This window comes from Doryrhamphus excisus, chromosome 3, assembly GCF_030265055.1.
Source record: "Doryrhamphus excisus isolate RoL2022-K1 chromosome 3, RoL_Dexc_1.0, whole genome shotgun sequence".
NCBI classification, from domain to species: domain Eukaryota; kingdom Metazoa; phylum Chordata; class Actinopteri; order Syngnathiformes; family Syngnathidae; genus Doryrhamphus; species Doryrhamphus excisus.
In genome coordinates this window covers 18743048-18769510 of record NC_080468.1, presented here as the reverse complement: position 1 = coordinate 18769510, position 26463 = coordinate 18743048, and the positions used below count along the sequence as shown (strand labels likewise).

The following is a 26463-nucleotide window of genomic DNA, read 5'->3' as shown; positions in this document are numbered from 1 at the left end:
ATTTTTCAGTTTTTTTTGCAGTATTTTCACCCCTCCCCACCTGAAGTCACCTTGCATAGGCTCCAGCACCCCCCGCGACCCTCGTGAGGAAAAGCGGTAGAAAATGAATGAATGAATATTGTCATTATGTAGAATTTTCGTTCATTTTCTACTGCTTATCCTCACGAGGGTCGCGGGGGTGCTGGAGCCTATTCCAGCTGTCTTGGGGCGAGAGGCGGGGTACACCCTTGCCGCCCTAATTTAGATATTTTCTTGTAAAATTATGACTATTTCTCATAAGAACACTAATTTTTCAGTTTTTTTGCAGTATTTTCACCCCCCCCCTCACCTGAAGTCACCTTGCATAGGCTCCAGCATCCCCCCCCCGCGACAGAAGCGGCATAGAAAATGAACAAAGTGCAGTATTTTCCTGAGAAATGACCTTTTGTGAAACATACCAGAGATTGTGAGTACACGAGTGAGTACTACGTGTAGCGTTCCACCCCCAGTGTGTACTGTGGTTTGCATTCATAGTGCCACACGTTCCATTTAGCACTTGCAAGGAACACGCAACCATCTTCCGTCCGAGTTGATGTGTGGTTCATCGCACTTTACGTTTGTTTGTCTTTGCCCATCGTCTCCTCCGCTCAACCTGTTTGAGTGACAGCTTTGTTACAAAGTTCTCTACCGGTCAAATGCAGTTTTTTTTCACAAGCCTTACGCCAAGATGTGGCATGCGATGGCGGCCTTCCTTCAGCGAGAATGAAAAACATCAGTTTGGCCTCAATTTGAGCCACATGTCACGTGACTTTTTCCTCCCTTTTCATGGCTGTGTATTTTCTTCTTCTCACTGTGAGCTCTAATAAGTTTTCCTAAGGTGCAGAGATTTCTTTTACAGCTCCTGACACTGCTTACAAAGACACGGCTGTGATGAAAAGGTGTTTCAAGCAGCTGCAGGACAGGAAAAAAAACAACAAAAAATAACCACTACCTCGCTGGACGTACACGGCTTCCACCGACGTAGTGCTGGTTCTGCTGGCTTGTTATGTTTGGATGTGCTCGGCTCTTCACGTTTGCTCTTATTGTCTGCAAGCGCCCTTCATCATTCAAGGACGGAGCAGAGCCATGGAGCCATGGAGCTGAGAGAAGCCCAGGCCTGCTTCTCCTTCCCGTGTCACAACCTAGACTTCTTTGTCCAGCAAAACCGTTATGGTGCATAAGACGGAATGTTCTTTAACTCTCTTTGCTTTGGCGGCGCCGTGCTGGAGCGAAGTCGTGTTGGTTCCTCCTCCGTCAGCTTGTTTGAGGTCAAACGCCTTGCAGTGCTTCTCTGCAAAGGCTTCCATGTGCTTTGTGGGAAGGTAAAAAGACCTGAGATTCTTTTTGTTGAGCAGTACACGTCACACCAAGACCGTGTCTCAAATGGAATACTTCCGGCAGTACACTTCAATCAGCACACGTTGTACTCTACGTACTTATTCCGTGGTCTACTCTCTTGCATCATTCAAGGTGGTAAGCGTCACCGCATCACTTTTGGGATGCAATATTCCATACCTCTCAAAATACTAAGTCCAAGTACGGAAGTGCGCCAATTGAGACCCAGCATAACTCTCTGTATTTAATTTAAAGATGAATATTCTATCCAAAAGGGTCTTTGTGTGGGATTGGAAAAGTTTTCTAATGATGCTTTACAGTTCTTTGTCTCATTAACATTTTGCACTTATTTAAAGAGGCTTACATCTGTTTTCTGGCCACAATCAGCCAAGATCTTGTACAATAATGTATTTTTATTCATATAAATATATGTCTATGTCACTTGCCTCCTGTCTTCTGTGTTATGCATCCTTCACCTTGCTCTAACAGTCTTTTAAGAACTTCTTAGAATGGGTGGGTGCATTAGGCAAATGGAAAAATCAAAATGTCCCATTTAAATCAGCCAGACCATTTACATGATGTGGGAATCTTCAGGCCTTTCTAATAGCTTTTCAAGCAACACGCAACATTCAAATTAGAGAAATAGATTTTGAGGAGGAAGAAACCCCCCCAACCCCCATCCGCACACACACACACACACGCACGCACACACACACACACACACACACACACACACACACACACATCCCAGGCCCAGACGTCAGCATGAGGTACTTCTCCACACCAGGACAATTGAGCGGCAGGGTGCCAATTACAGTGATTGGCACTTCTATTTGAGCGAGGGCCTGCAGAAAGGGGACCAGATGGGTGGCCGGTTCTGCAGCTTCGGCCCATCAGGAGAGTGCCAAACTGCGGCGATGAAGACTTTGCAACTTTGTTGTGTTCATCAGCTCCACATGCTCAAGTGCAGCAGGCCGACAAAGTGCTCATTCTCCAGGAGCGTTGGCAACACCTGGTGTATTTTTTTTTTGGGGGGGGGGCGGCGTGGCCCTTTTTTATTTCGTGTTGTTTGTTGCGAGTTGGCGGCGCAGCGCTCAGCTCCACGTTGCGTCTGTTTGTCTTCCAGCGCCACGTTCCGGTTGGGTTGAGGCTCCGCCAACCCTCAGGAATGTATCCCGCCGCCCCGCCCTCCTTCTCGCATCCCTGCATCCTCTCAGAGCAGCTCAGCCACCCACCGGGGACCCCTCCACTAATTAGGGTCACTAATTTGGGGTCGGTCGGGCCAGAGACCCCTCCACACCTGCACGGTCATGTGACATTCAAAGAGGTGCACAGGGTCAGGGGTCGCGTAGTTGGGGGCCACTGGGTGAGAGAGTTTGGATTAGTTCAATTAGAGGAGGTGGAGGAAAGGCAAGCCAATGCAATCAATCAAGACTTTTACTTTTACTGTTTCATATATGTTTAAAATGTCCATATGCTCTTTTATATTGTGTGAATGTTAAAGCATTCATTAAATAATACAGAAATATAGATTCAAATATGCAATATATCATAACAATACAATTCATTCATTCATTATCCTCACGAGCGTCGCGGGCATGCTGGAGCCTATCCCAGCTGTTGAGAGGCAGGGTACACCCTGGACTGGTGGCCAGCCAATCACAGGGCACATATAGACAAACAACCATTCACACTCACATTCATACCTATGGACAATTTGGAGTGGCTAATTAACCTAGCATGTTTTTGGAATGTGGGAGGAAACCGGAGTACCCGGAGAAAACATGCAAACTCCACAACAATATAATAATTGACAATAATAATTAATAACATGGCTGCGTGGGCTAGGAGACCAGGGTTCGGTTCCCGCCCTCGGCCATCTCTGTGTGGAGTTTGCATGTTCTCCCCGTGCATGCGTGGGTTTTCTCCGGGTACTCCGGTTTCCTCCCACATTCCAAAAACATGCTAGGTTAATTAGCCACTCCAAATTGTCCATAGGTATGAATGTGAGTGTGAATGGTTGTTTGTCTATATGTGCCCTGGGATTGGCTGGCCACCAGTCCAGGGTGTACCCCGCCTCTCGCCCCAAGACAGCTGGGATAGGCTCCAGCACCCCTGCGACCCTCGTGAGGAAAAAGCGGTAGAAAATGAATGAATGAATGGCTGCGTGGTAGAAGAGTGGTTAGCGTGCATGCGTGGGTTTTCTCCAAAAACATGCTAGGTTAATTAGCCACATGTGAGTGTGAATGGTTGTTTGTCTATAGTATGTGCCCTGGGATTGGCTGGCCACCAGTCCAGGGTGGACCCCGCCTCTCGCCCCAAGACAGCCGGGATAGGCTCCAGCACCCCCGTGAAAATGGCGAGGATAAGCGTTAGAAAATGGATGTTCCCGTCCACAAGCCTCATTGGGATAGCACAAACCTGCAAAAGCCTGCGGGAGTGAAAGAGGACGTGTAGGGGAGGGGGGGGGGTTTCAGGCGGCTGGGTCAAAGGTTAATTGCCAGGTGACCTCGGCGGGCGGGACGAGTCTGCGGAGGCCGCGAGCTGGCCCGCCCGTCCCGATGATGCCTGCGTGTTTTGACAGCGTTCACACAAGCCGCATTCCTCCGACCCAAAGCGGCACATTTTTCAATTTGGTGTTGAAAGACAAACATAAAAAGTATTCAGCACATTTCCATTCAATTGAAACAAATATTTACCGACGCTTTCACCATCTAATTGAACATTTCTCACGGCAACCTTTGTGCGCTTTCAACCTTGCATTTGCAGCTGATAAAATGTTTGAAAGGCTCACTTTGAGACCAGAATGAAGGCCTGGCACAGGTCCACACAAGCAGACACCAGGAGAGAAAACAGGAGGTGACCCACGCTGCCCGTGTTCCGTGGCGCTAGTGGCACATTGTGTTGTGCCCTTCTGCACACAACGAGCGGGCTCGTCTTTAAGCGCCACGCTTCTTCCTTTCATTGCCCGGAACCGCCAATTTGCCGGATTCAAGGCCGCTTGGCATGGCCTCGTGTCCCGACACACATTTCAATAACGGCTCATCACACCTTGCTGTGATATTATTATTATTACAGTTTTATACTAATAATGCCGAGCCACGGAAGTACACAATGAGAGCTTTTTTCTTGCTTTAAGTTTTCTTGGTTGGTTTTTAGTTCGTTGACCCTTTTTAGCTCTGATCACTGATTGGCTGAAACCAAAATGGTGTGTATCTCCCAGAAGCCAGCAGGCGCCGGGCAGATTACATGAATGACATGAATAGGCGACACATGGAAGGTGAAATCTGATTGGACGAAAATATCTAACATACACATAAACTACTGGAAGCAACGCAGTCAAGAAACATAATAATAAGTTAATGAATAGACTGTTAATTAATTCTACCAACATTGGACAAGTGGTTACCGCATGGGCCACACAGCTAAGACACCCGAGTTCGATTCCGCCCTCGGCCATCTCTGTGTGGAGTTTGCATGTTCTCCCCGTGCATGCGTGGCTTTTCTCCGGGTACTCCGGTTTCCTCCCACATTCCAAAAACATGCTAGGTTAATTGGCCACTCCAAATTATCCATAGGTATGAATGTGAGTGTGAATGGTTGTTTGTCTATATGTGCCCTGGGATTGGCTGGCCACCCAAAACCAGCTGGGTACACACTGGGGGTGGAACGCTAACTAAAACTAAACTAAACTGAAAAATTAGTCTTCTTATGAGAAATAGTCATAATTTTACAAGAAAATATCTAAATTGGGGCGGCAAGGGTGTACCCCGCCTCTCGCCCCAAGACAGCTGGGATAGGCTCCAGCACCCCCGCGACCCTCGTGAGGATAAGCAGTAGAAAATGAACGAAAATTCTACATAATGACAATATGATTTTTTTTAAATAGGCCAGAAAAACCTGCACGGCGGAGGAGTGGTTAGCGCGCAGGCCTCACAGCTAGGATATCTGAGTTCAATTCCACTCTCAGCCATCTCTGTGTGGAGTTTGCATTGGCCACTCCAAATTGTCCATAAGTATGAATGTGAGTGTGAATGGTTGTTTGTCTATATGTGCCCTGGGATTGGCTGGCCACCCAAAGACAGCTGGGATAGGCTCCCGCCCCCCCACGACACCCGTGAGGATAAGCGGTATAAAACAAATGAATGAATGAACCAATATTAGAATTGAAGCATTAAATGTAGGTCAGTGCTTCTGGTTGTGGTTAGGCCAGCAGAGAAGTCTTTGCTGGCCCTCAGTTCACTCTATTGGTTATTCCTTATGTTTTCAACCATTACATGGAACCTGCATAAAATATATAGCATTTAATATTAAGTGAGGCCAAGTGGTTAGCATGTAGGCTACACAGTCAGGAGATCAGGAAGACCTGGGTTTGATTCTCCGCTCGGCCATCTCTGTGTGGAGTTTGCATGTTCTCCCCGTGCATGCGTGGGTTTTCTCCGGGTACTCCGGTTTCCTCCCACATTCCAAAAACATGCTAGGCTAATTAGCCACTCCAAATTGTCAATAGGTATGAATGTGAGTGTGAATGGTTGTTTGTCTATATGTGCCCTGGGATTGGCTGACCACCAGTCCAGGGTGTACCCCGCCTCTCGCCCCAAGACAGCTGGGATAGGCTCCAGCAGCCCCGTGACACTGGTCAGGGTGCGCGGCATGGAAAATGGATGGATGGAAAGCAACTAGATTCAAATACATGGGCCATCGTGTCCCCACCCTGTTATAGATTAATATGGTTTTCTCTCTGTGATTAATTAGAAGTTAGCTATAAACAAAATGTGATTAATCACGACTGTGACTTCACAGACAAGCTCTCTGAAACCGAACGTTCAGAGCCACCCCAAACTTCTTTCAGGGCTCACTTCCAAATTCACAAACCCCTTGGCATCATTTAACACCATAACACAACATGCTAACATGCTAACAACATTTACAGGTCAGAAAAGCATAAAAGGTCCCATTTAATTGATTGACAGCCCAAATGAAATAGCATTTTGAAACAATACTGGCTCTCAGTGTCTGCCCAGTGAAGGCCCAAGTGCCAAATGCACCCCCTGGCACTGGAACTGGAACTGGAACCCACCCATAATATTTGGGGTCTCTCAGCCAGAAGACTCCAAGGTGTACTACTATATTTACTGTACACTTTACTACACATCTTTTGATGAAATTAATCACTAATTAACACACTTGGCCAAGATGTTTTATGGTATAATTGGTGTCTTAATCCACCCTAAACTATTCCGAATATGCAATGTCTTCACTGAGACCACAGCCTGCAGCAGGAATTCTACTAAGGAGGCCATATTTGCTTGGAATGAGAAAAGAGCAAAAGCACAACAAAAATGGTCCTTGTATGAATTCATATCTCAATCAACACACGTTTCTCTGCTCAATTAAGTTTGAAGCAGATCAGTCACCTCTTTCCATCACTTTGATGTCAACCTTGGATTTTTCTGTGTGGCTGCGTCTCCACGGCAATCCGCACCCGCGTACGTCCTTCCTGACACCTTGGGAATGTTTCCACTTCCAGACGGAATTGAACGAGCCCAAGCTGAATGCACAAAAACACAACGGCTAACACTTTGCTGTTTTTGTGGAAAGGAATCAAATCAGGACAACCCGAGCAGGTGGGAATGGGGCAAAGGAAAAGGGGGTGGGGCTGACCAGCATAGGAACAGACATTTTGAAGGTCGTATCTTGGCTAGCTAACAATAAAGTTAAAATCAAGCACATAGCGTGTGAAGATGTTTTTTAGTACGCGATGCAGCGTATAGCTTAAACACAAAATAAAATGTTAAATACAAACACATGGTTTCACAAGTACTGACACACTTAGTGTGACCTTTGTCACCACACACACACACACACACACACACACACACACGAGAGAACCAGAGTGACCAAGGCAGGAGATATCTGCTGAAACCAGGGCGACGGCGCGTGCTGATTGGTCCACGTCTTGCACAATCTTGAAATGTAGGGAAAAGAAAGGGTCTTTTTGCAGCTGCGCTGTGCTAAGACCCGACTTCCTGTTGGCATACAGGGAACGCAATTAGACGTTGTTTGTATCAGGAATAAATAAAGCGGTTTGGTTATTTAGTCCGCCCATATCCTCAATTCCACAACCACAAGGAGATCTCCTCCAAGTCAGGGAGGTGGAGATTTCCTTCAATTTAAAAAAGACAAACTTCTACGTTTTAATCTTCATTCGGGATCCTCACTCAACCCCGCCGCAGGGGTCACGGCAGGTTGCCCTCATTAGTACCAGGGGGTCAGTCCGTCACCCCCCCGCCCCCTGCCCAAATTCACAACGACCACACACCACACAAACGGAACGGTAACCTCTAACCTCAGCGACTTCACGCCACTCTTTGCCACCATTAAGTGGGATTTCTGCAATCCAGTTAGCGCTTAGAAAGGCACAAAACACAACATCACTTCCTGGTCCCGCCCCTTCACACACGCATGCACACAGAGGGCGCTAGAGGGGTGACGGCGAGGGGGACGGGAGGGGTGAGGAGGCCTCTCTGCTTTTCAACCGACGTGTGAACAAAAGCTCGGCCAAACTGTCGGAGCGCAGCCCAGGGTGTTTACTGCGCTTGTATCTATAACCACAGCCCGACCCCCCCCCGCCGCCCCCCTTTCCTGTGAGCTGGCCGCCTTTATTGGGAGCCTCAAATGAAGGAAGCGTCCATCTGGGTGTGATCACCAATTACGGAGGGAAGCTGTCAGCACGCATTAAGGCCTGCTGGGAAGGCGGCCATGTTTGCGAAGAAGGGGGGATGAAAGTGTTGAAAAATCCTCCTTTGGAGGCTCCCGACACCTCCGGCTCCTCCGGCTCCTCCGGCTCCTCCGGCTCCTCCGGCTCCTCCGGCTCCTCCAGCTCCTCCAGCTCCTCCAGCTCCTCCAGCTCCAGCTCGCCCTGGCCAAAGTGCTCTCGCCGCCCAACAATGGAGGAAAGGTCATTTCCTGCGGCTAGCTAAGCGTTGTTTCATGCGCGCGAGAACGCCGCATCGAGCCGCCATGTAAGCGATATCAATATGCTAAAAACGCAACGCGGCTCACGGCGGCCCCCTTTTGTCACTGCTCACTGGCACAGGCGGTGATTCCCTGCAACGCAGCGCCATCATTAACTTTTTGCTCCGTCGGAATGCTCAAACGCCCCCCCCCCCCCCTCACCCCGCCAAGCATCCCGCTTTTCTTCTGCTTTTCCAGGGCCCTCATTTGCCAAGGCCAGGTGTGCGGACCCACAACAAGGGGGAGGGGGGCAAGCAGTGCAGGCTGTTCAATGGCCTCTTTCTCAAGGTCTTCATTCGTTTGTTTGTCCCCCCAACTCTCCACAAATTAAAGGACACTTTGTGTATCTGGCAACCCGCATTTTAGCAAAGCATTCAACCTTAAAGAATACAGCCGAGGCTCACTGGGGCAACAACCAAGACCCAAGACCAGGGCGGTCAAGGCTGTGAGAAGAAATGGCAGGAAGGTTGCTTAATGTTAACATTTTTGTTGGGGGGGGGGGGGGGGGGGGGGCAGGACGAGTTTGGAGGTGGTTTGAAAGTCACAGACAAGACATGTCATCCATTTTAAAAATATTGATTCCTGCTCATTTGCATGTTGTGCACTTTTGTGTCATTGGTGGATCGGATCTGTTGGGAGGGGAGGGGGGCCGGCGGGGGGGGGGGGGGTATGTGCAGAAAACTGTGAATTCTGTGTGATGTGTCACTTTGAATCCGCTCCCACTGAATGTGTGAATGAGTCATTGTGTGTGTGTGTGTGGGACGGGGGGTAATTGGAGGGGGAAGGTGGGAGGGGGGCCCGGCCGGTGCTGGTAGGTTGAACGAGTTGCTTGAAACTCTTTGCGGGGAGACGCAGCAGGCGAAGGGAGACCAGGACTAATTGGCACTAATTGAATTGGATGTGCTGATCAGATGGGAGGCTGTGGAAGTAATCGGAGTTGTCACAGTAGATAACGCGGGACCGTCCCAGAGTGTCCGCCTCATGTGACAGCCTGTAACATAGCCTGTGAGAGGGCAGCGGCCCCCTTTGTTCCCGCCACAAAGGGCGGCCTAGCAAAGTTGCCAACTACAGCGAGCGGCGAGCGGGAGGAGGGAACAGGCGAGGAAGTCAGCAAGAACTATGAAAAGGCCCGAGTCTGCACCCCCGACACGTCACGCCGCTTAGCTGGACTATGTTCCCATCGGTTCTCCATCCATTCGGTTCTCCATTGCTCCATCCAGGAAGCTGCTTCCTCCTTCCGAGGGTTCAAATTCCACACAAAGTGCTGATGTCAGAAGAGCAGGTCTTTCCCAAGCCTCCAATTAAGCGACGCGTCCGTGTGCACGTCTGACACACACATCCACGGCAGCAAGGGAGGGGCCGCATGGCGTCACGGAGCGCGTGCGTGAGCAAGTTGGGTCGGGCAGCACCGACCCCGCAGATGTACCAGAGCGCCCAACTAAGCCCTGGCGAAGCCTGCTGTGAGGGGGCTTGACCTTTACAGAATCAGTGCCTGCATGTCAGGGTTGATGGCGGGGGGGGTGGGCTGGCGGGGGGGGGGTTCAGCAGCTGCAGGTCAAGGAGGAAAAGGAGGATGAAGAGCACAGAAAATGAAGAAAAAACGCATATGAAAGCCAATATTACGCTGGGAAAGGAAGAGGACAATATTTGAGGATTCCGGTTAACATTCCAAAATTGGCTACGACATGGAATCAGGAAGCCAAAGTCAGCGAGGTCACCCTTTTTATGACATCATCAGTAGTTCTCTGCGAACACAATTACACCACAAGTAACATTTAAGGTTACCTTCACTGATGAGGTCATTCTATCCAAACACACAATATGGCGGCGAGGTGAACGCGGACACCATCTTTGTGTTCCACCATGAGTATTTTTTAGTGTTTCTCATCTTCTTCATCAAATGATGCCACGTGGTGTCTTTGTCAAACATAATAATACACACCAAAACATAAAGATCAGTCCTAAAAATAATTGACTTCACTTCATCGTAACTTGATGCTGACGTGGTACATCATGTTTGTTATGTCACTGCTGTGTCTCAAATGAACTACTTCTGTCAGTACACATCAATACGCATACTGTGTACACTGCATGCAGTGTTTTCAGTACTCTATCTGGGTACTGACATTTTGCACTGCACGCATTTTGCCGTACTTCTCAGTCAGCTCCCTGAGATTACTATCGCCTGGATGAATGAGAAGATACTTCTCAGTGGGAATGAACTCATGCAGTCCAAAGATTTACTGCAAAGAAGTACTGCAGGTGACGCCATGTTCTCAGCGAGACATCTTAATGTCCAAGCAGAAGCTGTGCTAATTCTATACGTTCAATCAAATTTGCATAAGATTGGTCAGATCAAAACACGTCGATAATTGGACTTGTCTGCACCCTTAATCACTGATCAATTCTATTTACGATCGTTACCTTTGGCTGAGTGCTAATTTTAGCACGGGTGATCACAACTACACATGGAGACGAGATCCATGTTGACAATTTAGCAACCACGTCATTACATAATTAAAGACAAGTGGTCAAGAAGGCAGAATGTGGACGTCTTACCTTCCTGGCGAAAACACACATGAGTGGTGGCGCATGTCTACAGGGCTCTGATTGTATTTACAAAGTTATAAACAGGCCTATGCTTTAACTATGAAACTCTTCCATTCAATATTAATATTGATTAATATGGAATCCTACTTTCCGGAAATTCACTTATCGCAGCCGGGTCTGGAACCACGTAACCATGATAAACGAGGGATCCCTACATTGTTTTTATTACAATTGCCAAAGGACAGCAGTGCAGCCCTTACATAAATAGACAAGTAGATTTATTAATATTGAAACTGCAAACGTTTAGTTTGGTAATTAACAAACTATTAATGCTGACACCCATATTGAAACGTTTGCAGCATTTCCTGAAATGCTGAAAACGTTTAGTTTGGTAATTAACAAACTATTAATGCCGACACCCATATTGAAACGTTTGCAGCATTTCCTGAAATGCTGCAAACGTTTGGTTTGGTAATTAACAAACTATTAATGCTGACACCCATATTGAAACGTTTGCAGCATTTCCTGAAATGCTGCAAACGTTTAGTTTGGTAATTAACAAACTATTAATGCTGACACCCATATTGAAACGTTTGCAGCATTTCCTGAAATGCTGCAAACGTTTGGTTTGGTAATTAACAAATTATTAATGCCGACACCCATATTGAAATGCTTGCAACATATCCTTAAATGCTGCAAATGTTTGGTATTTTGGAAAGCAAAAGCATTTCAGGAAATGCTGCAAACGTTTGGCTTTCCAAAATACATGTCATCAACGCAAATTTTGCAACCGGTGCTCGGCTAAAGTGTTTTTGAAATGACCACGATATATTATCATATATTATGATTGTTATTTCAAAACACACTAGCATTGTTTTGGGGACTCTGTGTTTGTCCAGTCATATTTTTTCATAGTACTTTTCTTAAAATGAATCTTAAAATGTCGCCTCGTCTCGTCGAACATATCTTGTGTGTTTTGTCTCATGGGTTGGATGTCTGCTAACACCATCAGTGTGTACGTAAGCGCACCAAGTGTGTGTGTGTGTGTGTGTGTGTGTGTGTGTGTGCAAGAGGGAGACCAGACAGCCCACCTCTTTTTAGCTATGTCTGTACCACGAGGAGCTGGGTCCCCCCCCCCCCCCGACATCACGGCTCTGAGCCCCACCGTGACAATGCAACAAGAGACACAAAGCTTTATTTTCTCCACAGAGCAATTCATGACTTCTTGTCACTCTTTTTTTGGTTTAGATTGTGTCCCCACCCTGCTTACTGACTTCCTGTGTGCAGTGGAGCCAACAGGTGGCAGACGGTGGCGTTAGAGTGACACCTATAGAGCTGACAGAGGTACAGTAAGATGAGCGTACAGTAAGAAAAATAGGTGGACTATGCTGATTTTGGAAGTTTACCGCCTTAACATGATATGAACTTCCATCATTTTATGGTGCTTTTGTTGTAACAGAGAAATACAGATGTATTAAAAATGTATTAACGTGTGATTGAGTCATTTGAGGCTGCACGGTGGATGAGTGGTTAGCACGCTGGTGAGGATGAACGGTAGAAAACGGATGAAAGATTGAGTGATTTGAGGTTAACATCGCCATGATGTCAGGTTAATTCTTTGGGAGGTGCATGTCAAACCACAAAAATCCTCATTAGCCAAGAGCCATTTTGTGGCTCATTTTTTAAGAAAAATAAACACGTAAAGAAGTGACATCATTGGAAGAAACTGGTATCTCCATTTTTATTGTACATTAACCAAGATCCAGGTTGGTGGTTCAATTACCAGAATAGTAATTCCAGCCCTACTTGAGACCATTATCTAGATCAGGGGTGGGCAAACTACGGCCCGGGGGCCACATGCGGCCCACCAAGCGTTTGAATCCAGCCCGCCAGTTGCTTTCTAAGTAACTTCAACTTTTAACATACAAACTGGCAACATGACTTGCAAGTCGGATGTCTGATTTAGTAAAAAATAAACAACAAAACTGTCAAATTAAATGACATAGTTTGATGTGGTGTGATGTTTAAAGTGCTCCTAAAAAAGGGACATGAGAACATACAACTGATATAGGATAACACTTTTACAGATAAAATTAGACAAATAATTCAAGGAAAATGATAAGCATAAAATAGTGTGTGTGTGTTAAATATATGTTCTGGCCCCCCAGACAATTTTGTTAACTCAATGCGGCCCTCGAGTCCAAATATTTGCCCACCCCTGATCTAGATCCTCCCTTGTCGTTCTGGGCTAGTCCTTCACAATCATCCTTTACCAAAGGTAAAATATTGCATGGATATACAGAGCGAAGGGGATTGACTGTTATCTTTATCAATTTAAAAACGAGTCCTAGTTAGTAGTGGTCTCCGTCTCACCAGGCTTCTTGATGGTCTTAGTTCAGTCCAATCTTGTGCAGGTCTCCAATTTCATATCTTTGACTGCTCTTTTGTCTTGTCTGAATGGACTGTTTCTGTCACAGTTGTTTTTATTCACATAATGAGTTGACATTAGGAGTCATTTCCTAAAGGGACTGGACTAGTTTGTGTGTTTCATGGACACATTACCCGTCTGTGGGTTTCAGAATGCTTGAGCAAATTATTATTCCCCTCAATCAAATACAAATTAAATTAAAACATAAAATATGACATTTCTCTCTGTTACCTTACATATGATGGACTGTTCCTATTATGTGTACAGCTTGGATATTTACAGATGAATATAATATAATATAGTTCTTCACCGCACACAACAAACAAAAGATGAAAAATGTTGAATTTGATACTAAATGTAGATGGTTTCTGCTCACAGAGCTTACTTGAATTGTCCATTAGATATGTTTAGAATGGTGAAAGGGCATGACAATGTTACTGTGATATGATTGGCTGCACTTTACTGACAGATGTTAGTGTGAGGTGAAAGCGTACAGTGGAGTCATCAGAAGGCCAGCAGTGTCTGCCAGGCTCAGCTGTCAAAAAGCATCCCTGCATCCTTCTCTCTCCTCTCAGCTTCCAGCTCCGCAGCATCCCCGGGAAACACGGATGCTGGCTGTCACCATCCCGCTAAACCACACCACCAACATCTGTCTGTCAGTCGCTGTCACCTCTGCCGCTTCCGTGGTGAGGAGGAGGGTAGGGTCACGACCCTGGTGACCTCCTGTTGACCCTGACAGATTATCCTCGCTGTCAGATGGAAAAAAAAACACTGTAAAAAATTAGCATTCACACCGTCCATGCGGTCAGACTCAGAAGCCGTCACGTTGGAAGCGGATGGACGTCATAAAGCTGCTGATGTCCACGGCCTGGTCGTCTCGCCACACCTGGGACTCTGACATGAGGTTGCCAGGAGGGTGGGGCGTCAGGGAGTATGGAAGTTTCTACCTTGACTGACTGATGCTGATTGGTCGAAAGACGCAATCATGTGACCGTCTGGTGTGTGCGCCTCAGTCGAGCCAGTCGCTGTACCGATAAGGGGGTGTGGCCTAAGCTTGATTGACACCCTCGTCCATCCTTCAATCCTGCAAATGTGCTTATTGGCCACCTGGCAACATTTGATGCCGGCTGACAAGTTCACCTTTTCAACGTGGCGAGCGCTCACAAGTAAAGGTCAGGCTTTGGGTGGGCGGAAACCTGTAAAGGGGGCTCTCAAGGTCGTTTCAGGGATTGCTGCTGGTGTCTTTGAAGGCATTGTCGAGGCCACCCCAGCGGGGTCCTCCAATCACCTCACGCCATCCTCAAAATCAGCTCCTTAATGAATAAAACAGAAAGACAAGGAATTTGAAGACCTTCAATAATTCAGAGCGGAAGGCTGTCATCATCGTCATCGGTGGCAGGTTCCGGTGCCGCATGTGTGCGTGTCGAGGAGACTGCCTTGTCTGTGGGGGCCCACTGGCATCTTCGCCCCCCGGGTGCGTAGGCATGTTTTGTCACCCATTCACACCTGGAGACGTCTGGGCGTGACAGGACGTGCCACAGGATGCCAGTGCCAGCTGACCTCTGGGGGTACACGCTCATCATCAGCCTGTGAGGAGATGGTGTGTCCAGACGGGAGAAGGGGGTCTTCACTGGAAGCCTCCTTAGGAGATGTTCACACACGCGGGACAAAGGCACGACACTCGTGCGCACACCAATTCACCTCAGACACACATGAGAGTATCACGCGGCCCAGCTGCTGCAAGAATGAAGGACCTTTCTTTAAAAATGGCCCCGCCCCCTCGCCTTAATTAGTGGTCATCACGGCGGCTGAAGGAGAATGGACAACCTGTCTTTGCTTGACACCTTTGCGTGTCAATTGTAGCTTTTGTGTGCGCCGTCTTCCATTTAGCAGACAGACACACAATAGAGTGCCTTGCAGGGGTCCCTACCTGAGAAAGGGGTCCCCGACTGCTCCCATCATTCAGACCCCCCCCCCCCCCCCCTGCACTGAGAGGCTCTTGTGTGGGCTACTATTTATGTGTTTTGGCGTGTTTGGAAAACAGCGACCATTCATGTGGCCGTGTAATGATGCCATACCACAAAACAGGAAATCACCCGCCTTTTTATGTGAACGTGCGTCTTTGTCCTTTTGTGTGTTTGCTAGCTCGCGTTGTCGTCTCGCTGGACGCTCCTTGTAGTAAAAATACATTCCCGCTGCCGGTTGTCTGTCTCAAACTCCTCCTGTCAAATAAAAGATGCTCTGTAACAAATCTACAAATACACTAAGATCGTATTGTCCTCCACGTAAAGCTTTTTTAGATAATAATATCATATAATATAATAATATTGCAACGGTCACGCCGCTATTGCTCTGCATGCTTGTGTCCCAGCAGCCGTCTTTGCCGTGTTCCTCATAATGACTTCCTCAGGAAACAAAAAGGATGTTTCAGATGTTGTGACAAGACACTCATCATAATGTGACACAAACTGCGGCACCAAGCCTCCTGCTCGCATTGCGTCCACTATCCATTCAAGCTAATGACTCGTCAGGCTTTGTTGAGTCCAGCTGCTTTGAAAACACTGGCTCCGCTTTGTGTCCACCGCCCGGGGAGAAAATTAGTATCCATCCATTTATTTATCCCCCTGCTTGTCCTCTAATGAGGTTTTAGCACCGCTGATGTGTCCCAGGGACACAACAAGCAAACAATTGTCAAGTGTGTTGAAGATGTAAACGATGGTTAGCGCAGACAAAGACGGCGTCGGCACAGCAATCAGTAATCCTCTTCAATTTGTTTTGATGCGTGCTGCTTATGGAATACGACTGCAAAAAGTGTGCATGTTGCATGTGTCAGAACTTTGATAAGAAGGTGAGAACAGTTACTGAATTCACGAAAGAACTAGCAAAGAACAAAGGTAGTGTCTGTTACAACAGGATCGCAATGTAAAGGGAGGACGCTTTCACGCAGGTTGCAGATCATCACTGATACGCCATACTTACAGCGTTCCAACTCAATGACGGTGCACAACTTAATGGAGCCTGTAAATATGGTGCTCGGGTAAAGGTAAATATATAAAAGGTTCAGACAACTCCAAACCTGCTACAGTACAACATCATCTGGAACCTTTCAAAACCAATATTTAGCTCATAACATTACTTCAACATCCATCCATCCATTTTCTATGCCGCTTATCCTCACGAGGGTCACGGTTATGCCAGAGCCTATCCCAGCTGTCTTTGGGCGAGAGGCGGGGTCCACCCTGGACTGGTGGCCAGCCAATCCCAGGGCACATATAGACAAACAACCATTCACACTCACATTCATACCTATGGACAATTTGGAGTGGCCAATGAATAGGTATGAATGTGAGTGTGAATGGTTGTTTGTCTATATGTGCTCTGTGATTGGCTGGCGAACAGTCCAGGGTGTACCCCGCCGACAGCTGGGATAGGCTCCAGCACCCCGGCGACCCTCGTGAGGAAAAAGCGGTAGAAAATGAATGAATGAATAATCTCTGTAAATTGTGTTTTGTGTTAATGCTTTTGGTTTCTGGAATGGATGAGTTGGATTTACATCAATTTCTTATGGGAAAATGGATTTGGGTTTCATGCATTTCAGCTTTCTACTAATTTAGTATTTTAAAAATGTACACCCTACATAGGTTGCACTAATAATAATAATAATAATACATTTTATTTGTATAGCGCTTTTCAAGATACTCAAAGACACTTTACAGAAAAATGAAGTTGAATAAAGCAAGTAAACAGAATAGAAGACACACCAAAATACAGCATTCATTGGTTAATACACAGTTAAAACATGATTAAAAGCGGGGCGGGGCACAGCAGTCTACATGTAGGTCTAGGGAATACCGGCCCAAACCAGTTGTTTTTGACTTATGTGCTCGGCAAACAAACAATCCTGATTGATTCATCAGAGGTGTGCTGCAGACAGAACTTGTTGCATGCGATGGGACCGCAAACGCATTCAGTCATGTTTAATGTGGACTATCCTTCCCTTTAAAAGCCCACCTTTACCTGATCCAAGTGCAGCCATTAAAAAACAATATCCTGCTGTCGCCAGCTGTCTGCATGGAGCACGGAGCATGGAGCATGGAGCACGGAGCATGGAGGTCGCCACTTATTTAGACGCATTAACGCTCTCACGCTCGCAGCTCTCAGGTGTCGCTGAGCTAAGAGGCTCAGCTGATTGACGCGCTTTATCCTAAAAGTCTTGGGAGATGCAGCAGGTCGCCTTTTGTTTTCACACCTCCGCACATGTGCTGTACGCACACGTGTGTGAGTGCACGCATAAATAAAAATGCCTTTGTATAAAAGCATTACTTTCACCTTTGACTCAGACACATTTTAGTGTCTTCACACTGTTTGGCATTACATATTAACTTTATTTAGCTCTGTTGATGACAGGCACCGCCTTTCCACTCTCTGACATGCATTTTTTATTGGTTCCTGCACTGAGGTGTTGGCTTTTGGAATGAAGTAATGAGTAGCGGCTCTTCTGTCCACGCATATGTGTGTGTGTGTGTTTTGGTGAGGTGGGGGGTGGGGGTCACGTCAAAGATTGATCCATGGAAGCTGACATCACCAGGAAGGACCATACACCAGGCTCCAGCTCACATGATACTTTAGTCAAAAAGAAAGGCTTCACTAAGGCCTAGTGGTTAGCATGTTGGACTCACAGTCAGAAGATCCAGGATTGTATCTCTGTGTGGAGTTTGCATTTGTTGTCAAAAAAATTAAATTTTTAATTAAAGTTTTCTTCCACTGTTGCTCCCATGTCACAAAAATAATATTTAAAAAATCATACTATCATACATGTATCACAGATGTCCTCAAAGTGTTCTAATCTTTGGTAATCTGCAGCAGTCAGTACTAGTCCTCCAACGACAGGGGGCGCGCCAGTCAAAAGAAAGCCACGCCCACGTGCTCCTCTTTTCAGCTTCTCCTCAGCCTGCTCTCGAGACCTTTGACCACGGCTCCGCTTCCGGTTAGCAGCTAGCTAGCGAGCTAACCTCTCTGCTCCTCTTTTCTATCCCCTCTTGTCTTTTCCGTCTTCCTTGAGTGTTCTGTCTTTTGCGGAGCGATGTGGTTTATTTATTTACTGAGCTGGCTGTCGATGTTGATTCAGGTGTGCTTCGTCACTCTTGCTATTGGTAAGTGATGTCAATGTGGCAAGCTAACATTGGCTGCTTATGTTAGCTCGGGTTGACAACGTAATTTGTCAGTTAATCAAGATAATTAAGCATTTGATGTGCTTTAGCGCTTTTATTTGTGCCGTGTCTGTTGACTGGCAGTTATACGGTTACAATGTCGCAGCCTCAAAGATCCTGACTTTGATACAAAAAGAGAAAGTCTTGCAATTTCTTTTTACTTGACTGGTGGGAATGTATTTTTGTAATATTTGAGATTCTCCTTTCGTGTGAGCCGAGAATTAGCATTTATTAGCTTAGTTTCATGTTTTGGTGTCTTTCTGCGTCTTCACAGCTGCTGGCCTGTACTACTTGGCAGAACTAATAGAAGAGTACACGGTGGCCACTCGTCGAATAATAAACTATATGATTCTGGTAAGCCTGTCGGCACTGCACACTGTCGACTTTTGTGTGCTCGACCTCTCATTTCTGTCTGTGCCTGCTTCCAGTTTTCGACAGGCGTCCTCGCAGGTCTTTACATCTTTGAAGGCTTCCCAGTGTTGATGGTGGGAGTGGGACTCTTCACCAACCTGGTGTACTTTGGCTTGCTGCAGACGTTTCCCTACATCCTGCTGAGCTCGCCCAACTTCATCCTCTCCTGCGGTACGTAGGAGACACCCACTAACCTGTTGGCCGTGGTTTGATGATGGATACATTGAAACATGCTCTCCTCCACTCTGCAGTGTTGGTGGTGGTCAACCACTACATGGCCTTTCAGTACTTTGCACAAGAGTATTACCCCTTCTCGGAGGTAATCTTGGATTGTCATGTTAGACGTGTAAGCTGTGTGTGTTTCCATTTTGAAGGAATGCTCATTCATTCGTTCCTCAGGTCCTGTCTTATTTCACCATCTGCCTCTGGGTGATTCCTTTTGCCTTCTTTGTGTCGCTGTCGGCGGGCGAAAATGTGCTTCCATCCACTGTGCAGCAAGGAGGTGAGCTTCATTCTCTCTTTTTATTATATGATGCCAAAAAGTTATGTTTTGCCATACGTTTTGTCAGACTATCTCATATGAATGTCCAAAGTAATGAAACCCTACATATCACTCTAGAAACGGTGCTTATCAAATAGCTGGGTAGGCCCCTTGAGGGGGCACGGTAAACCCTCAGGGGGTTCTGATGCTGGGGGTACTTTCAATATAAGTGTATACCTGCCAACATGTCTGAATTTGTCATACTTTGCATGCACTTTGACTCTTCAATATGCTTGTACTGCTCTCCATTTTGTTGCATTTTGCTGGTTCCAGTTTTGAATTCTATACAATATTGATCTCTGCACCAAAAACAAGTTCATTCCAGATGATGCCAAAGTGCTCAGTTTCGGTCTCCCATAACCACATCACAGTCTGAGTCGTTTGGAGAGTATTGATGAAGGTGTTGATTGTTGAACTTCTGACGGGACTGTACATGTGACCTTGGTGGGATTGCAGGATCGCAATCCATTACAGCAACGTGTGGAACTGAGGCTTTTCTCTGTGGCTGTGCTCCCAACTCCCTTGATATCACAAACTGCCTTCTTCCTTGCTGCTGTGGGCTGCTCCCCCACCTTTCTCACAGTCATCCTTACCCCACAGGCAAAGTCTTGCCTGGAGCTCCAGAGTATAGTCTGTGTTGTTCTTACCCATGGTGGCCAAGAGGTTTGGATGGGAGAGATGGTGTCTCCTGTCTACATAATGAGTTGGGATTAGGAGTCATTTCTAAAGGGACAGAACTCATGAAGTGTTTCATGGACACGTAACCAGCCTTTTGGGTCGGTATATAATACATATGTTTTACAATGAACCTAGCATAAACTTGTAAAATAATTGTGTCATTTCATGAAATGATTCCAAATGTTTGGTGCGTTGAATGTCCCCGTGCTCCCATCCAACGACATCCAATTAACGAGACCTTACCTGTCCTGTGTGTTCTAGATGATGTGGTGTCTAATTACTTCACCAAGGGCAAACGGGGAAAGCGCTCTGGAATCCTCCTGGTCTTCTCCTTCCTCAAAGAGGCTGTGCTACCCACTAGGCAGAAAATGTACTGAGGAACCGGACTTGGGGGGTTCAGGTGGGCAGGACTGTGGAAGTCTCATGTCTTTTATCCGTTTGGGACTCCAGCGGTAAAACTGGGGTTAAAGGGGATGAGGAGCAGAAGACAGTGGACCAATGAACAGTGCAGCGTCTCCTGTTTGGCCGTTTGGAGGAGCTTTCTATCCTCGTCTTCTGCACACCGGCACTTAATGCTGCATTGGACCGTCTTTACGTATTGATGCTCCTTGGAAATGATTTTTACAAGCGACACCAGGAAGCTGGCCATCAATCACATGTTTCATATCTTCATTGGAAGATGAATATTTACCAGATAGACAAGACAGCTTGATAGTAGTTAAAAGAATATATACATGTATTTCAATGCTAACAGTGGTTTAACAGACACAGCAGTGAAAGAGACTCAACACAAGCGCTTGGGAAAGTTTAATGGGAATGTTCTGGAACGCTGGCACCTGTTTACCAAAACCCACCTGTGAGTTGTCCTTTTATTTGCGTCTACTGGACTCATTTCCATCACGCACGGCGCCTCCATGTCAGCTGACTTTCTAATAAAAGCTGCTACATTCTTTGTGACAAGAACATTAAGTTTAGTTCATTATTGGAAGCAGTTACAGGAAGAAAAAAGTCCTTTTGTGAAACGCTGACTTCTTTTATCATCAATCTTTCTCTTATTAAACGTCCATAATACAGTATACGTTTGTATAATCCCTCATTTGCATACTAACACTACTGTTCTTATGACTGATGTGATGGAGGGCACTCGTGTTTCCTTTGCTGATTATACGTGACCTTTTCCTCTCATCATCACCGCCAGTCTGGGTCAAGGACAGGCTGAGTCCTCAGTGCCCACCCATTCCAAACCCCCAGAGCCTTGGCCCCGTTCTCAATGCTGCTACTTGTGGAACGTGTGTGTGACCCTCACAAGTGCGTCAACATGGAGACGTGTCCTGATGAATGTAAAAAAAGCCAAATGCATTCTTCTACTTCCTCCCCCCGTGTGTGTGTGTGTGTGGGGGGGGGGGGGGGGGGTACCGTATCTTCCTTTTCTCAGCCTCATTTTAGTTGGTGCAACAGGAGTGCTACTTGGGTGTAATGTCAAAGTATGCTACTATTCCTAATCATGTGGTCATAATACACTAATTGATTTGCTGCCCCCTGCTGATGAGGTGGCTACAATGTAGGAAGTACTGTAATGTGGAGTAGCAGCTGATGTGTTTTCATATTTCATGAGAAACCTCGGGGGGGGGGGGGTCCTGGACTCTGCTTGTTTACTGTAAGTGCGCTCATTCCCTGCCTCATCTCACTTCCTCTAGCTCCTCCCTCACTCCCTTCCATCTTTCCTCCTCCTCCTCCTCCTCCTCCTCTCTCCATGCGGCTGTGCATTAATGCACCATGGCACATTCAGTATCTTCAAGTCACAAGGACCGGGCTCTGCATGGTGACCGCACAGTGACCTCCCTCCCTCCGCATAGAACTCTACTCTAGCTAGCTGCTAACCCGGCCCTCACAGTGACACTGGAGGACTTGAGAGGAAAGTCTAAAGCAGCGGTGTGCAAAGTACGGTCACAGAACATGATGATGGAAAATGGTCCCAATCATCAAAAACAGCATGTGCAAACCAAAATGGCGGACTACCTTTGTCTTACAGCATATGCAGTTTTCCGGGACATGGAAGCATACACCGGGCCCTCAGAGGGAAACATTCCACCCCCCCAGTCTAAAGTAAAATATAGTGTAGAGCCAGCTAGATTATGACGTGGTCATCTGGACCTCCCTGTGCTGGAGGACCTGACAGACATCCTGCATCACACCTCGCTACCCTGCCCGGCTCCTCCTCTTTCACACTAGCTTAGCAGCGGGAGGAGGAGGGCGATGGCGTGGAAGTAAAGTGATGAAGGTGTAAAGCTCGATGCTGCATAGGTAAGGGGGGGGGGACTGATCTTATCTCAAAATATCCTCAAGGGGGCAGCATGGTGCTCCTTCAGCAGAACTGTACTGCGGGGACCTGAAGCAAGATTTGGGCTGGGGGGGGGGTGCCATGGCTATAATGACTGGTGACATCAGGGGGCTGGCTCATGGAGGAACAATGGAAGTTCAGTTGCTCTTCTACAGGTGTGTGTCCAAGACGTATGCAGGATGTTGGTATTGCAAGTGAGCGTTTGTTGCATGGCGTAATCAGGTCACAGAGCATTCTCCAGCCCGGTCGTACAGCAGGACATTTGTCCACGCTGCTTTGTCGTGCCACAGAGACAGATGACTCACTCAGTGGAGATGACATCATCATTCATAACACCAGCGGGACCATGATACCACCACCACCACCACCATTTTGTTGCCCCAAACGTGTGTGAGCTCCCAATCTGATCTGATGCCCGTCTTCTCTTCAACGTCTTCTTGAAACTGCTTCACCAGTGGGAGGCATAGCGTACAGCTAAAGATTGAAAACCAGCCGTGCATGGCCGCCTGACCTCATTGATGTTCTTGCTTGTGCCTCCACGTCACCTGAGTGTGGCGAGAAGGTGTCAGGTGTCTGACATGTACAATCTCCTCTTGTCTGCTCCAAGTGTGAAAGGCCAGCTGCAGTTCGTTCGTGACAGCGGCTTTGTCTTGGGGGCTGGTCACAAGGAAACGTTGAAGTTATTTCATCCCAATGGAAATGGTTTTTTTTTTGGGGGGGGGGCTGCTTTCAGAGTGGGAAAATCAGAAAACGCTAACATGTGGGTGCTTTTTAGACAAGCCATCTACCACTTTCTGAAGAGATATTACTATCACGTAACCACAAGTGACAACCAACGCTCCCTCTAATTTTTCCACGTGTCTGAGCGTACACACAAATGACCCGAGCATCGCCTGCCTGCTGTGAGCCTTCAGACGTGCACACTTGCAGCATCACACCTTCTAAAAGCTGACAACTTGAGGTTGTCCAACTTCCGTTCTCTTTCTTCATATGAGTACGTTCCAAAGGTCAGCGATGCATTCTGACAAGCTTCATCTCATTCCCTCCTTTCCCTCCAAAAGCATCAAAATCCTTGACATGTGGAACCCAGCTGTTTTATAGGCAGATTACGCATTTCCCAGAATGCTTTGCTGTCAGGTGTTATTTTGTACAGGCGGGGTGTAATAGTTAAAGTGCTGCAGTTTCTAGTGTTTCTAGCACCCGATTGGGAATGGTTGGGAATGTCATGCTATTTACAATTTCCACTTCTACATTTGAAATGCCAGACCAGTAGTTTATATTGGAGGAGTCGCTTATTTCCACCCATTACTTTAAGTATTTTGTCTGATCGTGTCCGTGCGGCGGCCCAACTTATCGCTATTGTCCAAACAGTTCTGGAGGCCGGATTTGTCTCGACGTTGGAGTTTGTGGAGCGTATGAAAACTATACATTTTTGGAAGCCTTGCAGTATAAGCAATCAGAAAAATGGCTAACTTTCATTTTGACATCTCCACTACATCTCCAGGGCCTGTAGTTGCAGACATGTTGAGACATGTCTTGTATATGGATACTAATTTCATTAAGCCGATTGGCTGGATTGGATCTTCAATGCAGATGTGAATGGTCATACATGAAAACTACATTTCAGAGTGAATGAATGGATACGTCAGCCTGTATGCGCCAGGAAAGAAGGACATCACCGAGATGTTCATGTCTGTAAACGAGAAAACCGTACTTAAAGTCAGAGATGAGACTGGCTCTCAAGAAGATCAAGGACTTGTACGACAGACTGATGGTTCTGGCCATCATTGAGATGAGATGAATCCTTGTGCCCACAGAACAGAAGTCCGTGTCCCCCTCGGCCCGGGACCAGAGGGTCCAAGCGGCACCTCACAGCATCATGTGACAGCGCTCGCCGTGTGCGTTCCGGCACGGTTCTATTTCTGCTGATGTTAATTTGCTCTGTGTTCGCTGGGCGGTTCACAGCTCGGTCAGCCCTCCCTGATACTACACTGCCGCTTGCATCAGTAAAGGTTCTCCCATCACTTTGCATTTAGGTCGCGATGCCGCTGAACTGTGAATGCACCGCGCACGGGGACCCGGCTCCCCTCCAGCCTCTGGGTCCTGCAGTCCATCCGTTTCTGTCACAATCTCGTTCAAGCTTTCTTTCTTTGCTGATTGGTTCTCCAAAGGGTCCACCCCTCCGCCTCCATTGAATAGTTTGATTGAATTCAACGCTGTATTTTAATAACGTTACAGAATGTCATAAAATTAGACTTGATCAGATCCATATTTACTGCCCCTAACCATACCATAAAAGCATCAGTACACCAGGAAATAGTAGTCAGCCATGATAACGATAATAAGAGCTTACCTTCAGAGGGAAGCAGCAGATGTCATCTTGGGAAAACACTTATCTTTATGTGACTGCCTTGTCCCTGCGCTCACTCTTTCCGCTGATTTCTTGAATAATTCATAGAATAATGCACAAGCAAGCACCCCAATGATGGCCTTTTTTTGTCATCGTCAATATTGTCAACACAATTATTGCCATCTCCATGAAATCAAATAGGGAAAATCAAGCCTGTATTTTCAAATGTTAGTGAAAATGACATTTGTCGGTGACTTGGCAGCTAATTAAAGTTAATTTGCAGCCTGTTAGAACATAAAATGTGAATACAGCTCAATACTGGAAGCCGATTGCGACCTTTCGGAAAACAGGGGGGGGATTTTTGTCCATATCATGTTGTCGGCAGCAACTTCACGTCGGCTTGTAATCTCTAATCTAACAGTCCCGAGGAGGAGCGTGCACGGTACCGTGAAGTGGATAAACGGAGGTCAAGGCACTGAAAAGCATAATTAGGTCAGATTCACCGGAAGGTTTTGTTTCGGTTTGTCTTGGACGCTGTCGCTTTCCGACGTTGTTGCTATAAAAAATAGACACGACTCTTTGGCACGCCATGTAAAATTGATGGAACACGCACACTTTGCACAACCTGCTAAAGCCTTGCAGGTATGCTGCTAGCGCTGAATGTCAGCAGGTTGAGGAGGGACAAAGGTGAGCTGCTTCTTTGGACAAAAACAAAACGTTGTTTTTGCCACCGGTCCCAGTCGCTTCTTTACTGCGATATTATCAAAGGCGATGTTCAGCTCTCCTGGCAACAGAGGCAGATGTGCAGGGCTCGGATGTGAACTATTGACCTTTGCGCCAGCAGTAATGGATATGGATTTGTGACTGTTGTAGCTATATTGTCGCTAACGCAGCTCGGCACGCCATATGCCACCATGTGCATTTTTCATGATGTCACGCTCGCAGGTGATTGGCTGTTGGGGGCTGCTGCTTCCAGGCAGAGCGCGCGTACAGTCAGCAGCCATTAGCATGAAGATGCCCTCTTTCAATAGCGCTCATTCCAGAAGTCGCTTCAGATCTTGAAAATGGTGCGCATGACTCACAGATATGCGGTTGCACCGATGCATGCGTGCATTAACCACTCCATGGCGTACATTCCATGGCGTCACAGCTTCCATCCTCAGGCGACAATGTGCAGGCGTTGACGCCTCCTACGCTCCCTGACACCTGATTTTCCATGTCAAGCCTTGATGCCATTGGCATGTACTGTAGGCTCTCATCTTTCTGTGCTCTCCTACGGGACACGACTACTGTCCCCAAAGTCTGGACACGTTATTTGTGGTTTTGTATTAACTTGGGCTGACAAAGTTAACGCGTTAATATAAATTGCAACAAGACACGTATTATTTGTATCTATTGTCGCTGTGTGTTGAGTTGCCACAGAGTTCGTTGACTGACGGTATTTTTTTATTTCCATTTATACAGTGACACCCTGGCATACGAATGTCCCGACTAACTGTGTTTTTTTAATGCCAGCTGTCTCATGATGATTTTTTGTTTTTGCTTTGAACTACAAGCTAAAACACGCCAGCAAAACATATTTAT

At 46.8% G+C, this 26463-nt stretch overlaps 2 protein-coding genes across 2 annotated transcripts in view; both read left to right on the top strand.

Annotated features, from left to right (window-relative positions):
* Positions 1–18299: 18299 nt before the first annotated feature.
* Positions 18300–21264, top strand: tex261 (testis expressed 261). Its single transcript, XM_058066651.1, has 6 exons — positions 18300–18501; positions 18833–18912; positions 18987–19140; positions 19221–19288; positions 19369–19471; positions 20450–21264. The coding sequence occupies exons 1-6, from the start codon at positions 18432–18434 to the stop codon at positions 20563–20565; spliced, it is 591 nt and encodes a 196-aa protein (XP_057922634.1). The 5' UTR covers positions 18300–18431; the 3' UTR covers positions 20566–21264.
* f13a1b (coagulation factor XIII, A1 polypeptide b) overlaps positions 19268–26463 on the top strand; it is a 19006-nt gene continuing 11810 nt past the window's right edge. Inside the window, exons 1-2 of the mRNA XM_058066637.1 lie at positions 19268–19288; positions 19369–19471. The gene's annotated coding sequence lies outside the window, so the exon portion shown is untranslated. The remainder of the gene's footprint in view (positions 19289–19368; positions 19472–26463) is intronic.